The 16,710-nt window shown below is 36.1% G+C and overlaps 1 protein-coding gene across 2 annotated transcripts in view; it reads right to left on the reverse strand.

Moving 5' to 3' along the window:
- Positions 1-629: 629 nt before the first annotated feature.
- p115 (General vesicular transport factor p115) overlaps positions 630-16,710 on the reverse strand; it is a 764,785-nt gene continuing 748,704 nt past the window's right edge. For both annotated transcript variants that reach the window (XM_068380069.1, XM_068380070.1), the window contains one exon: positions 630-7,398. In XM_068380069.1, the coding sequence (XP_068236170.1) occupies positions 7,186-7,398 (213 nt within the window). In that variant the 3' untranslated portion in view covers positions 630-7,185. The remainder of the gene's footprint in view (positions 7,399-16,710) is intronic.

Below are 16,710 nucleotides of genomic sequence, written 5' to 3' on the forward strand. Positions count from 1 at the left end.
GCTTATATGGTCCTAGAGACAAAATTATATTTCTTGATTGCTGGAGAATATTCAATTAATCACATACTATGCACTCATACGCCGAGAATCATGACAAATTTCTGCGTCATTATATCTCCTTCCAACAGGATAAGATATCAGTTAGAAAAAGATATTTGGGGGGAAATAACACAGTCATCCTTTCTTTGCATTACAGCAAAGCAATATTTTTAATTCTTTTTTGTTTTGTAACTTATATTTTCATTCTAATATTCATTAAAAATTGTGATGATATGATATGCATTGCAATATTAATCTTTATCCTTTAATTTGCAAAGATATTACAGAAATCCCTCTAAGTTTCAGGGAAAAATACCTTTATTTCATCACTTTTAATTCATTTAGCAGAAGTTGGGAAGTTACAACTAGATATGGTCTTTATCATTAATTAATTTCTATACCAAAACATATGATTCCTTTGCCTTCTATATAAAAGTAAAATACAAAATAAATCTGCTTTGTAATGTTGCTGGAGAACTTTTTTAATTGATAAAACCCGGAGTGAAGGAACAGAATTGTTTTTATCATTAAAGCAAACTTGTTAATGCCTTAGCAATGGTTTCATCATAGTCATAAATGATACATCAACAGCATATTCAAGAAATTATTTATTTAACTCCAATACCATTTATATACAACTCGGTTTTCTCGAGCGGTTTTGAATGAAAGAAAACAAGTCATGGTGAAAACTATCAACTATAATATAAAATTCAAAATTCTGCAAAACCCTGTCATCATAAACAGCAAACAATAAAATAAACACAATCGATGATTGCAAAGCCATATACACATGCTGTTCTAGATAATTAATTCCCTATATAACCTATTGTTAGTGAACAAGCACACAAAAAATCCTTTTACACTAAGGTATACAACATTACCTGTACAGTACAATATCAAATAAGAAACTAAGTTACCTATAATAAATAAAGGATTTTATATATTTTTGTTATATGTAAAGCATTATAAAACTTAAATTCTCTTATTTATAAACTCACAACAATACTTAACTACTTTATCACAGCTCCATGTTAATGGACACTTGGTTGAATGGATGAAAAAATTACAGAAACCTACATACAAGGTGGCAACTGAATTAAAGAATGTCATTGTTATATACCAGGATTAATAGTATATTTTGAGACCTCTACCATAATTTACCATGCACTTTTATCCATGTAAAAATCTTTTGCAGCAATTTTTTCTGTGACTAAATGCAATATACTATGCAATACAGCAAACATATAAATGTTTCTGCAACAGGCCTTAGTCAAAACTTGAAAGAAAACTTCAGAAGTCATCTATAAAACAAAGTCATCTATAAAACAAACAATGGATGCATCGATCAGTAAGCAGTAAAATGCAAAATAATTAGGTAAATCAAATTCATGCCGCCGTGTTGATTATAAACAAAAATAGTTGATTGCAGTAAAACAAATAATATGATTCTAAAGGTTAAGATATATGAACACTGTACATATTTCATAAATGCCTAAGATAATTCCATACCATGGTTTGAAAAATATTTTTCTCTGTTGTTCAGCATTTGTTAGGTTATTTGGATTAGAAAAAGTACAGATTACATTCTATACTTATGGCTGCAATTTCACCATACATACGTATTTTTATTAAAAAGTAATTGATGCAGATAATCAAATTGATTTTTATACAAAAATTTGGCTTTCTAAAAGTATTGTGAGAGATTAGAATAATGTGTAGGCATGAGATAAACACAGGGCAATGGAAACATGATAAAAAAAAGACACAAGGTCAATTATCAAGTGGATTTGCAGTAAAATATTGTAGATAATGGGAAGCTTGAGTAAAATAACATAGAATCTTCTAGAAAAAATCTTTAAGAACAAATACAGTGATACTTCTGGATACGAAAGTTTCTGCTTACGAAAAATTCAGGATACGAAAAGCGATACAAAGATTTTTATGCCCCAGTATACGAAAAAATTTTCAGGATACGAAAAGCTTATGAGATCCCAACTTGTCGCCGAGAGTACAGTACCTTTTTTTCAGGGTATCAACCCTTAATTTAGGTGTACAGGTAACAATACACCTTCACTGATCCAAATGCTTTACATACAGTACCATAACTTTTATACAGTAGTAAAGAAAATGGACCGTTTTCTTAGGGCTTGGAGGGGATAACTAGGCTATAACTACATTATTGAATAATCTCATGGTGGTTTCTGGAATGGATTAGGCTGTTTTTAACGGTTGGGTTAATTATTGAATGATAGAAATGGCTGCATTGCATGTTTATTACTACAGTTTAGCGTGTTTATGAAAGAAAAGGTGACTTTTTGTAAGGCTTGGAACGGATTAGGCTATTTACATGTAAAACGCGACTCAGGATACGAAAAAATCAGGATACGAAACCGTATCCTGAACGGATTACTTTCGTATCCTGAGGCATCACTGTATAAGCAAAAGAAAATTTTTTTGGTAAAGGCAACTTGTAATACCAAAAAGCAAGCACAAGATTGCAAATCATAGTTTCTTTTTGTGTAAATTAACATACCATTTATCTAAATGATACTAAACTGCTGAATGAAATACGGATACAGTACACAGTACACACAATGAATATTTTTTCTTATCAAATAACATGACCATCTTAATTTTTGTTAAGTATACTTATTCTTTAAATCTTCAAGTAACCATTAAAAGTTTCCACATGGTAGCTGATATGTAAACAGAACATCCATCAAAATTTCATTTCTGAAACTTAGGATTTCAACAATACTGTACTGTATAATGTACTGTAATATGAAATATGGAATGCTAGTCTACCTTCTTAAATTTATAATGTTGCACTGTTTTTCTAACAAAATAACACCTAAGTACAGTAAGTATTTATTATTTTCATGGATCTGCAGATGTTTATGAATAAATTCATGTACTGTATAGATGTAAGTTCTTTTTAGTTACTTAAATAAAATGTTGGCTTTTATAAATAAAATAATCGTTCAAGATAAAGAAAGTCCAATGCTAATTAACTTTGAAAAGCATTCTATTTTTCCTAGAAAAATTCTTTTCCCATGACATTCATATTTTCATGTTTCTTAGGTTTACCTGCATACTAAGGAACTTATACTGAATACTATGTCAGTATTATACAAACATGAATTAAGCTACATACTTTTGATACTTTGTTACTGTATATGAAATAAGGGGTGTGATGATTTGTTCAATCCTTCACTGTATTATATCAACACAAGTAACTTCTTACTTACATTTCATTCAAATGCTACCACGATATGGTTCCACTTCCTGATTTGAAAGATAAAAATCCCTTAACAATTATTTGTTTATGTCCCTTCATTTTAACTTTCAGTCCTACCATTTAGAACTGGATATTGTTTGCTCCAAGAAGTGTACACTTAATCTAAAATTGTATCTTAAATCAAGATCAAATTCATGACATTGTTCCCAACTTGTTACATTTAATTTTTTCCTTTACATTCCTTTCTTCTATACATAGCACTTTCACTTATATTTGACTTACTTTAGAGTTATTTGAAAATGGCTTAATACTGTACACTTTGTTATTAGTCAAGCCTGTTATTAACCATTGCATCTTTCTTTGCTTCTTTTGATAACTGTCATGTCTCAAATGTCTCTACCTTAAGGATTTGCTAACTACAATAGAGTGATGAATGCAGAGTGCTATAAGAAACACTAGAATGTTATTTATACAGCAGCAATTGCTTATGAGATTTACATTACATCCATTCTCTCTGGTCCCTTCCATCGTACTAGTGGGTCTACAGTTCAAAATATTAATTTTGCTTTAGCTTCCAACTTTCATTTAAAAATAAATTATTTGAGTATGATAACATAGTTAAATGTGTGTCTATATGTGGATTGCATTATATTTACAAATTTGGGCTATAGAGCCTGGTTCTGGGGCCTGTGAGACCATTCATTGCCAAGTGAACCTGGGGAAAAACCTGCAATTACACTATGAAGAAAATGTTGGAGGGGATGGACAGATGGAAAAAAGTAATTGTAAATAGAGGTGAAGTAAGATATAAAGCAAGTGCAGCTAAGGGGTCAAAGTAATGCCTACATGAGGTGCACTAATAGCACTAACCCTCCTATGGAGGTCAACATGTGTATGATGCAATAAAGTATGCAAACAATCTTAGCAATCAAATCATACTGCTAAAGTGATGCTTATCCATGATGATTAATATAACAAAATACAAAGGCTATGAGCAACTTGTCCACAATCTAAGGAACTGTTTTGTCAAAAGCCTTGTAGTTGGAGTGCTTTATTAATTCTTGTCATTATGGTAAAGTAAAATATCTGTATAGTAATTTCAAAAGACTATGGTCTTGGATACAAGGACATATTGAAATATGAAAAAACCGTTTACCGGAGCTTTAAACTTACCAACAAATTATACCTTATCTTAATCAACAGCTCTAATGTCCAGTAATGATAATTAACAGTACAGACTGCAACCCTGTGTAGACTGTCCAATAAATCAATCTATCAATTTTTCTAATGAAGTGTTTGAGGTTTGCTTAAGTTGTATATACAGTACTGCAATGGGCTGTTCTGATCTCTAATATATATGATAAACTGAAAAAAAAGAAGTTGGACCAAAAATGAAGTACTTTTAGGGTCCAGCTACTCATGACCACTAATCTCTCTACTCTCTACAGAGGGTGGGACGATGGTGTCCCAGCACATAAAATGGACCAGCAGATAAGTGAGATGCCAGGGTCCCAGAGGGTATTCAATTTCATAGAAAACATGCACCTGCACTGGATAAAGTGTGCAAGTATTACTGTAATTATGAAGCTCATCCTCTCCTGATGCTCTACAACAAAAAATTCTCCTTTCTACTTCTAGTGATTTTCAAACACATTACATAGCAGCATTTCTACAAAGAATAATCATTTCAATTAATACTGAAATCTAGATTGAAAATCTTACGAGAAAATAAGCATTTCCCTTTCTAAATGGATATTTCAATCAATGCAACTGCTTGTAACATTTCTAAAAACACAAATAGAACACCAGGAAAATACATATCTTACTGAGCAACCAACAACCTTCATTCTCACTATTTATATGAGAGCGTAGTAGTGACATATTTCATGACTGATGTTATGCATAAGAAATCGATTGCAAAATGAGGCACTGCATGAAAAGTATCACTGTTTGAGTGCTTCCGATTTCCTTCATTCCTTCAGTTATGGGATACACTATACAGTACAGTAACCAGCTGAAATTTAAGAAATATCTATCATGCTGGAGGGGAATATATCCTAACATTTATAAAAATTATTTGTTTTATAACCTTAACTTATATTTGTATTAAATACACTTCTTTAGCATATTACTAACATGAAAAGCAATTTATTCTAACATACTGTAAATATTTTTCATGTCCCCTTCTAGCAATCTTATATAAAATACATGATTAAATTTCTTTGGTGCATAAAAGCACTATTCTTTTATGACACTCACTTCCTGATTTTAAGTTATTTATACTTTTCATCCTAAATGCATTATTTTATTGGAAATATCAGATTAGAATTTTTAAAGATGCCAATTTACAGCATACATGGAAGGGTTGTCATTGAAATTAATTCTTGGTCAGGCCTTTACATTAATACAATCTAATAAATGCCTTTATACAAAAAAATAAGTGTTCCTAATTTTGTTGCTTTTTCACACTTGAAACTAAACTTCTTATGTTACAGTACAGTAATAATAATTTAATAATATTGATATACACGCTCTGCCATTATAAATGTATTTGCTAAAAAAAAAAAAAATTGTAATAACAGAAAACTGTATCAGTTAATGATGAAATGTTATACACATGTCAACTTTATATTATAATCTGTGCTAAAATTCTAATTAAACACTACAACATACTATGAATACACCATATGATAAATTATTGACATGTTAAACTTTGTATCTGCATCTACAAGGATCTTCAAATATGCTCAAAACTCCTGTAGTTCTATTTTCTTTGCAAGCTCTAACATTCTAGTTAAATCTGTAGAGATTATTCATCTGAAACACAAAATGCCAAAAAAGCTAGATGGCTATTAGTTAAGTCCTACTCTCCCTGTGTATACTGCACTTAATTAAGCCAGATCATTGATTCACGGTAAATATGCTAAATAAGAGAGGCATCTGAATGAAGCAATAACTAATAGAAAATGGTTTTACTTTCAAAACGATACTTCAAAAGAATAGTGTTTAATTTGCAATGACTATACAGCACATTAATATGGTAATGTAGCTCAAACCTATAGATTATCCTTAAAGATTGGCATGTACAATACAAAATTAAAAGCAACATGAGGTAATATGACAAAACTGCTGAACCTTGCATTACCCTGCATATACTGTACTACTAATTCATGAGGAATGGCTCATACATGTGTCAAACATACAAAGTACACACCATTAATTAAGGCTCATACATGAAAAGTGTTAAACTTACAAATTACACATCATTAATGAACAGAAGTGCATTTTATTTTCTCACTGCTATTTCCAAGTCTAATTGTCCCCTTATATGAGACTGCTTTTCAAATATGGATTTACTATTACAGAGGACTAAGAAGCAGAGATGTAATAAATCACCTTCAACTGCACACTTTTATGGATGTGCAGTAGTTAACAACAAATAATGCAGTAAGAAGCTGCTAGCAGAATAAATACTGTAATAAAGCAGATATTTCTTTTGTAATTTTTGCTACACCAAAGAACCAGAATTAAATTTTTCCTCCATTGGTTGAAATGTATAACTTATATTATTTTAATACCTTCAGTTAATTAAATGATGTCTTTTTTCTGTTTCATTTTACCCGACATGACAATGTTTTCAAAGGATACGAATATTGCTGAGTAATTTAAAAATTAGTGCCACCTTTTATTAGAGGAATTCCATCTATCTCATATATACCTTATGTATCATATCAGTTTCCTACTCTCTTAAGAAATGCATGATTGCATAATTCTCTTTCAATATGCTTTACTTTCAAAGGTAAAAATTTTTTGTTTGATATGGCTTATCTTTTATACAAAAAATTTCTAATGCTTTCTTATAATTTTTGCGAGAAATTACACCTCCTCTAAGAGGTGAAAACCATATGTCACTGAAGGTCTTCGTCATCATCATCATAGTCATCGTAAGCACCACCTAGTGAACCGTAAACTCCATCTTCATCATCTTCATCATCCTCATCATCTGTAACATCTTCCCCATACCTTCTGAGTCTGCGTCTGTAATCAGACATCTTACTGTCTTGATCAGTTACCAGCACCAAAAGGTCTTCTTGCTCTTTCTTGAGATTTTCAAGATCATCCTAAAAATCATTATAAAGTAAAAACTAGCATACATTGAAAAATGGTTAAAATAATTTCTCTTTATGGACTTAACATTTACAAATTCCATATTAAATGACTAAATTGCAGAAACAGAATCTTATCAATAAAATCTAGTATTTTGATACTTGAATGTGGTTGACCGAGCTTTCTGGCAAAGTTCTCTCTTTTTAATGTCTATGCATAAAAAACTAAAATAATTCCTACTCCCCCTCACTCCAATTGCCTTCCTTCTTATAAGTTATGGTTGGCCATGCCATCTTTGGGTCTGTATAGTAAACAACAGTTTTCATAAAAAATATGGTAAATTTTTTAAGTACCGTAATTTGTATCTTTTCTAGCTATACAAATCTGAGTCGTTTATATAGGAGAACAATAACAGCAAAGCTGCGAATACGGCAATTTAAAACATAACGACGTCTTAGCGACCGACAGGTTAGTTACCTATCGGTAGTGGGGAGGAAACCATTATGCAAATGGCTCACTGACACCTCAATAAGATAGCACCTGGGACTTTCTTTTATGGGGTAAGTGTTGGTTGGAAAGTATGAGTAAAAGACTCAGGGTTGTAGTTAAGAAAAATACAAATTACTGTTCTTTAAAAATTTGTCATTTGTTCCTACACAAAATAAAAACCATTGTCCTTTATATAGTAGACTCATCCTTAGGTGGGAGGAAGTTCCTGTTCCAACTGGCTGGAACACTTATCCCGGGAACTCAAAAGCCGAGCATATTAACCTGTTAAGTGTCTCCCTTGACAACCTCGCTGTTACCGTACCGTCATGCTTTTTTTGCAGTTAGCGGTCATTTCACTACTGATACTTTTTTAAAGGTAATATTGATTTTTATGCTTATAATTCATATTTATAGCTAAATGCAGGAATATCAATTAGCCCGGTAAGTAATGGAATAAAAAAAAAACATTTGATACTACTTGTACATTATTTTAATTCTAAAGGCTACATGATACGGCATGAAAAATATTATACATCTATGCATTACAGTATTATTCTTTTGTTATCATTATTAGACTTCTCATCTAGTATTTTATTTATTCCATCTAAAGAAATATACCTCTTTAGGTTGCTCATTGTGAAAGGAAGAGATCAAATTACCATCTCTTCCTCTCTCCATAAATGTCCGAAGGGCACTGAAAGGAAATCAGACAGTACCAGCTGTCTAAAATCAAGTGACCTTCAGAAAAAAGTTGCCAGACACCATATAAGTTTCCATTCAAAGCTTACATATGCTAAGAGTGTTGCCAAGTGGTGTTTCTATACTTATTATAGGAGTAAACATATTATTACGGGACTGATGATTTGAAACACACATTTAAAGCCAGTGAACGCAATATCCCGTTGAAGGCAGTGCTGAGTAGATCGTGGTGAATGTATTTTTACGTGGGTGACGCTAACAGGTTAAGATGCTTAAGGGGTTTTGCTCAGATTTTTGGGTTTGGTCGGATACATCACATGCCCCATCGCATGGAGTGTGAGGAGAAGACTTATGTAGGTCAATACGGAACAGCTACACGCTGAGTGATTTTACCTGTTACCAGGTTGAGTTCAGGTGGCAAGGTTCTGGATGCTGAAAGGTAAAGGTAGGCTAGTAATTCTTTTCTTTCATTCTAGATTAACTTATAGCCTTTGCTCTTCATCAGAAGTTATTGGTCCTGAGAGAGGAACAGCTACAACAGGTCCCCTAAAAGAAAGTATCCATGGACTTGTGGGTCACATCCTGCAGGAAGTGGGCATTGAAAGTAGTCTGCGGACTCCAAACACCCTCTTAGAGTACCTGCACTACTGAGAGAGTCTTCTTAAAAGCTAGGGAGGCGCTAACACATATGATGTCACGAGCTTTTATTCATGCTGCTCCCATGGAGGAAAACTGAGGAGGGCGAAATAGACCATGAAACCACTTATTTCAGCCAAAATGAGATTGTGCTTCTGGAAATCCTCTATTTAGTTCTATCTGTTCTGTCAAACAGGTATAACAGGTGAAACCTTCAAGCACTTATACGCTTAAAGTATCACCTTAGTGCTCTCATAGGACACAATGACAGCTAATTAAGATCATTGGTTACCTCACTAAGGCTCAAGATATGAAACGGAAGGATTTTGGGTTTTGGCTACAGAGTTCGGTACAAATGGGCGCAAGACTTGCCTCCAACCCCCTTGAATGGGCAATGTTGAATGAAAGAACATGAAGTTCAGTAACCTGTTTAACGGAGTCTAAAGCAGGCAGGAACACTATTTATTAAGATTAGGTCCCTGTCAGAAGATTGCGTTAATGGTTCATAAGGTGCCCTTCAGGAAACTTAAAACTTTAATTACATTCCATGCTGGAGATCTCACTTCAATTGGAGGGCAGGTTTCCTCAAAACTTCGTATAAGCATGGAAATTCCCTCCAAAGAAAAAAATATCTACTCCCCTTAGTCTAAAGACCTGGCTCATGGCTGAGCAGCAGCCTTTCAATGCTGAAATGAAGCAGAGTTTCTCCTTGCGGAGGTATGACAAAAAGCCAGCGATAGACAGTACAGTGGCTCTGTAAGGAGAGACACCTCTCCCACGATGCCAACCACAGAAGAATTCCCACTTAGCTTGGTAGGGTATACAGCTGTTGAAGACTTACAAAGGTATCCAGACCTTTCACATTTTCTTGTGAATACCCTCTCTCCAAGACGAGATGCTGCACAATCTCTACTCATGAAGCCAAAGGGATGATACTGTGTTGTGGAAGACCAGGCCATGAGGTTGGCATAGCAGGCTGGGAAGAGGAGGTAACTCTTTTGGAATATCTGCCAGCAGAAGTAGAAGGTTCAAGTTGGCCACTTCAAAGCTACGAGTGTCATTTCAATGTTGGGCATTCCTTGAACCCAATTCAGAACACTCCATCAGACTGAAGGGGGGAAAAGTGTATGCATCGAGGCTGTTCCACAGGTGCTGAAATACAGTATGTCCTCAAATGCCCCTTCTAGATCTGGAATTGAGGTGTACATTGTCAGTTTGTGATTTAGGTAGGTCGCAAATAGGTCCACAGTCGGAGAACCTCACACAGTCAGAATCTGAAATATGTCGCTATCTGTAGACATAAAGACCATTCAGAACCCACTACTTTTGTCCTCCTGCTCAGTTTGTCTGCCACGATGTTCATTCTGCCTGCAATGGATCAGATTGCAAGGGCGGTTGAGTTGAGCTCGGCCTACTATAGAATTTCCCCTGTCATCTGACACAGCTGCAACAATACCATGCCTCCTTGCTTGTTGATGTAGGCCACTACAGTGTTATTTTAGCCCATCAATATCACCGAGTGACCTGTGAGAAGAGGATGAAAATGCTGAAGAGCTAGATCTGCAGTCTTCAGCCCTAGGCTAAATATACCATAAGCTCCCATTTCTCTATCTTGGACCAGAGTCCTGAGGCTAGATGATGATGGAGATGGGCTTCCCATCCTTCCTTGAATATGTCTGTGAAGAGTAGGAACTCTAGAAATGGAGACAACTGAGGGCATCCTTTTAGGATGTTCTACTTGTCTAACCACCGGAACTAGTGAGAGCAGATGGCCCAGGAGTCAGGACAAATGCAGCTTCAGCTCCCAACGTAGAGACTGGATATGAAAGCACTCACAAGGACCTAGGAGCTCTACAGATAATAGATGGCCTAGTATGCTCTGCCATTGATAAGTTGGCGGTTTATTCGAAGTCGGTAACTAGTACCCTGCCTCCAGATGCCTTTTTTACTAGAAAGAGTCAACTGGAGAAGGCTGGGAGCATTCCTAGACCTCTTGGAGGGTGCGATTCTTCAGCATGGTCAGAATTGTCACCTGTACGGCTAGACATTTTGGAGATCCTCGATGATATGATAATAAAGTTGAAGGAGGATGAATCAGTGGAGGGGGAAGGTTGGTGAACAGGAAGAGGTACCCGAGCGCAGGACCTCCAACGTCCAGCTTTCAACTCCATGGAACCACTATCTCCTCCCACTGGTAGCATTGTGGGAGGATTGCACCCCCTAATGGAGTCTTTGACTTCTCCCTATTCTTCAGCCTCTGTTACTTCCATGGCCATATCGAGGTTAAAAGTTCTAGTCCCGATGCCTTTTTAAAATTGAAGGTTGAGAGCAGGCAAGGTTCTGAGCTTGCTTACAAGGCTGTAGTGGATATGGGGCTGGCTTAGCCTTACCAAAGGTAGAGGTTTGAGGGTACTCGAAGAACACTGCTCGTTGGAGCAGCAAATCCAACGTATCCTTCCTCCACTTTCCTGTGTCAGCTGCCATCTCTTCCTGTCCCTTTGAATGAAGAATTTCACAAATTCAGACCTCGGCGACCGATGCGTTTCTGGAATCTAGATGCGACCACATCTCGCCTCCTTAGCACCATGTTGCCTATTTGTTGGCCAATTGTTGTATTAGGAACTCGATCGCCTAAGCTCCTGTAAGGATGGTATCCAGGAGGCCACCTGCATGGTGGCCATGGCTGTGGTTTCCATCCCTGAAACCTCAGCCTCTGAGAAGGATACTGCTGCTGCTATCTGGTGAGATTCCTGACATCAAAGTTGCTACTCCCAGATCAACGGGGAGAGAGGAATGATGAGCCTTCTGAAACTTTTAGTATTTCCTTTAATTAGTGAAAGGCACAGGAATCAGGCAGGAAGATTTTTTCACTATAAAGGAATCCCTCTTCCCAGAAACCTGAGCACTGACCTTGCCCAACACTTCCCTGATCAGAACCGGACAAAGGGAGCTCCAAACGAGGTCTAAATCTTCCAAGGGTACTACAAAGGAAGTAATATCACTGCTTTCCTGCCTTTGGGAGGAGATAAAAGTCCTTCTCCCAAACCCTTGATCCTTCAGATGCACCAGAAGACTTGGCGGACAGTTGAATCTGATTCGCCTTCCTTGGCGTCTGGAGGCTTAGAATTAAAAGGTTATGGAGGAATCCTATCGGATTTCTCCAAGTTGTAATCGGAGTCTTCATACCAGGAATCATCCTGGATCAATCATGAGAGGGGTTGTCTTGTACAATGAAGTCTTTCCCTATCACTCTGAGAAAGGAAAGGAAGCTTGAAAGAATGGAAGAGGTTTCCCTAAAGGAGTCTCTAGAGTGGGAGAAAGTGAAGCGCTTAGGCATCCTCAGATCCAGGGGGGCTGAGGATTTAGGAACTGTCTTCCAGTCCTTATTCTTTCTTTGTCTAGAAGCTGCCACTGGAGAGAGATGGATTGTGGGGCCTTCATGGTCCTTAAGAATATCCTTAGCTAGTTCTGGGTGTTCCCTTCCAACTTTATTCTTGGACCTCTTAAGAGGTGGGGAGTGGTCAGAATTAAACTCTGTAATCGACAGCCTATAGTTGTCTACCAGGCTAATCCCCTGGGAGAGAGAAACCCCTTATCCGATCTTATTTGTGTGTCCTGTCGTTGAGGTGTAACCTCCATCTTGTTTATTATCCTCTTTTTGGAAAGCTTGTTGATCTCCACCAGTTGTTTGTTTACGTCATTTGGATCAAACTCTAGATCTGGTTTGGATGGTCTGGGAATCATTGTTGGAGAAGCAATATGTGAAGGGGAAGAAATTCTTCTTGAAGTTTCATGCTTACATGGAGAGGCCACTTGTTTGGCCTTATCCGGGAAGGGGATGTGACCATCTTCTAGCCCAGAGACTGGAGAGTGAATGCTTCATACGGTCAGAATGGAATCTTGGGTGTCTATCAAAATCTCAAAAGGAATCATCAAATCACCCTGACCTACCCAATGAAAGCCACCTAGAAGACTCTGTTGAGATGCATCTAGAGCGTTAGGAAACAGCCCGCTTAGGGATATGTGGCAGGCACGGAACACTTAGCGTGATCTGGAGTGACACACCTCGTGTCTAGGGGAAAACCGCCTAGATCTCTTGGGAATCAATCTCCTAGTGCATTCTGGTGTGACATGCCTTACTCAATTTGTTGAAACGAGTCTAGCAAATTTTTGTTTTGACTCGCTTTGCATGCATGGTTGAAGCACTTCTAGTGCATTCTGTTGTGACGCGTCTATGACGTTCTGGGGTGATACAGTAATACCTTGAGATACGAGCTTACTGCGTTCCGGGACCCGACCCCGTATGTCAATTCTCTCGTATCTCGGATCAATTTTTCCCATACAAAACAACTAAAAAAGAATTAATCCGATCCCACCCTCTGAAAAAAAAAACACTTAAAAACAGTATACTATATTACAGTGGAAAAACATGTTTTTAATTGTTCTAATCCACAAATTACACTAACAAAATAACAAATACCTGTGTACAGGTTATGATTTGCAATAAAATGTGACATTAATATGGAGTTCTTACCTTCGAGAAAGACGGTAGCGGCTAATGGTGGTGTGTGCGGAGGAGGAGGGAGAGAGAAAGGGGAGGAGAGACACTTCGGCAACACGTTCGGTACACTGCACTTTTGTAACACTATGTAATATAAACTTTAAATTTAACTTAAAAGAAATTAGCTTACTGTATACACACTTAAAAATCAATGTTAATCTTACGTTACATTAAACTTAATTCTAATTTTGTTTTCATTTTCATTTTTCACTTTTCTTCTTCCGGCTTGGCTCTTTTTGACTCTATTTCACCTTCAATTTTTGCCGGTCTTTTTAAAAGGAACCTATCTAGGGATGTTTGCTTTTGCCTCCCCTTCAAAATGTTACGAAAATGACGTACACAAGTGTCGTCACAAAAGGCTAACGCACGACCACACGCCAAATTGTCCGGGTGCCTCTTTTCCAGTTCGCTAACATGTCTCTGATTTCCTTCTTTATAGCATCCTTCTGCTTGAGGATGGTACAGTTAGAATCAAAAGAACGCCGACACTCAGGGGATATCTTTCGTCAGATGTCTCTAGTGTTCCCATGACAAAACGGACAAGGAGTTGCTCTTCTTACAACTTCTACGAAATGGGCGGAGCCTTCTCAAACCTTAGCGAATCAGACAGTAAAGGGCCGTCTTTGTTAGCAAAAGTATACAAATGTTACAAATCGAGTTGCCATATTTCAATTCTGTATAATCATTAGACGTCTCAACTTTTCAATACAAATACAAAACACACACACTTACACACACACACACACACACACACACACATATATATATATATATATATATATATATATATATATATATATATATATATATATATATATATATATATTCTATTATTTTTCAATTGCTACTTTTTTCGTAAGAGGGACCAAGTAGACACTTTCCAGGGAAGGGGGGGGGGGGGGGGGGTTGTTCTCCTTCTACCTCCCCTGCCCCGGCCATTCCGAAACTGAGCAAATAGGAAAGTCATTTCTGTTTTAAGGGTTGTGGAGACAGGATGATTGTAGACTCATGATACAGCCTGTAAGATATTGTATCATTGCCTGAGATTTATTTGATACCCGTCAATGTTCTAGTAAATTTGGCTAACCTAATTCATTATTAGTTGATTTGTAAAAGATAGCAACAGTAGAATAAAATAGCTGCTGTTGATGGAAGGTCGATAAGTAACGAAATTTAAGTATTAACTTTGCATAATAGATAATCGATGATGGATATAATAGATACTGATGACTGCAAAGCACCTTGAATACAATCAGAATTTATTATTTCGTATCGAAAATAACTTATATTGAGGTAGATGAGGACACTACCACATGCTGGCAAAGGGTTTAAAAAATTTGTTTTATTGACAAATCATAGTCTCAGAACGACATAATTTTCAGAAATTTTGTCATGAAACTATGATATACCTATTTTCCCAAAATGAATTCTATAATTTTTCCTGAAAATATACACGAATAGATGGCATAAGCACGAAATGATTCCCCATTCTAATACCCTGATTGAAAGTTATCAATGATTATATATTTGCTAGTAGCTTTATCTTGATAAATTAAACAGCTTTGAGATCAAACCAACTTTTTATCAATTTCATGCACAAAGGTCTTATAATCTTGATTCAAATACGCTTAGCTTTGTATGATAAAGTTCTTATTTACAGTGATCAAATGCCCGAATTAGCCCAGCTATGGAGTGCTAGATGTAGGTCTCTTGACCGGGTAAATTACGCAAGGTAGATGGGCGCTTAACAAGCGAAAAATGCATTACTATCCGTGAAGCTCTAGTTCGGGTTGTTCGAGAAAAAGCTATCCATACCAACTCCTCAGCCTATCAGGGTATTAGTTAAACCACAATTTCTACAGCTGGTGCCGTGAGTAGGGGAAAGGAAAAACCCAATATTAAAATATCTCGGAAATAAAAGTTTGATTGTCCTTTTAATCACTAACTTATACAGCTGAGGAGCGATACTCATGAATTCCTAAATATTTTCTCTCATTCTTTAGATTTTATTCCCTGAGCTTCTTCCTCTATCCCCTGATTCATTATTTAATATGTGTGTTTCTTTCTATCATTATTTATTCATTTATTTATCAAATATTATCTTTAAAATGAATGCCCTTCTGCCTCTGTGCTCGTCTTAGGGCGTCAACTTTGGTTCTTAGCTCCTCTCTGTGCCTCCGTAAAAGAAATCTCTCCCAAGCGGCAGCAGAAACACCTTCACTTGACAATTCCAACTTGGAACTATTTGATATTTGTGTGAAACCAAGACAAGATATTCATTAGCTGGATTTCGGAATAAGGCATTTGGAGATCTGTATTTCATTTTCCTCTATCTTAGTTTTTACAATCTCCATCTAAGTAAAAAAAAAATTGCATTGTGAAGCATGCTTCCATGAATAAGTGGTGCCCCTCAGATTTTTTATACAATATATATCCCATTCCTCTATCATTATTCCAGTTAACAAAAATATCTTAGTCGATTCTAAAGAAACTGGTTAAATTTTCCTACAGAGCATTTAAGGTATATAGAGGAGTATAAAATATAATGATCAAACTATATACAGCCTGACAAATGTTGGTATACGGATCCTTAAGGAAGCAAATCCTCCAAACGCCCAAAAGCAATTAAAGTTATTTTCCCCCCAAATCACCCATTATTTGGATAAGCATTTGATTCTAACAAAATAATCCCGTTATTTATATCCTGTAATAACTATCTCCAATTTTGCCATTTAGTTTCGATAATTATCAAGTGAATAAAGCACTTACGACAAAGATTAAATTAGCAATGTAGTAAAGATTTTACTATATATGTTTAAGATTTTAGTTCAAATGTCAATGCTAATCCTTCAAGGCCAAGATAGCAGACGGTGAGATGACAAAGCTCAACAATGGGAATGTAAAATAAATGATGAATAAAGGGAAAGTGGCTTAGAGTCTA

This window comes from Palaemon carinicauda, chromosome 9 (assembly GCF_036898095.1).
Source record: "Palaemon carinicauda isolate YSFRI2023 chromosome 9, ASM3689809v2, whole genome shotgun sequence".
NCBI classification, from domain to species: domain Eukaryota; kingdom Metazoa; phylum Arthropoda; class Malacostraca; order Decapoda; family Palaemonidae; genus Palaemon; species Palaemon carinicauda.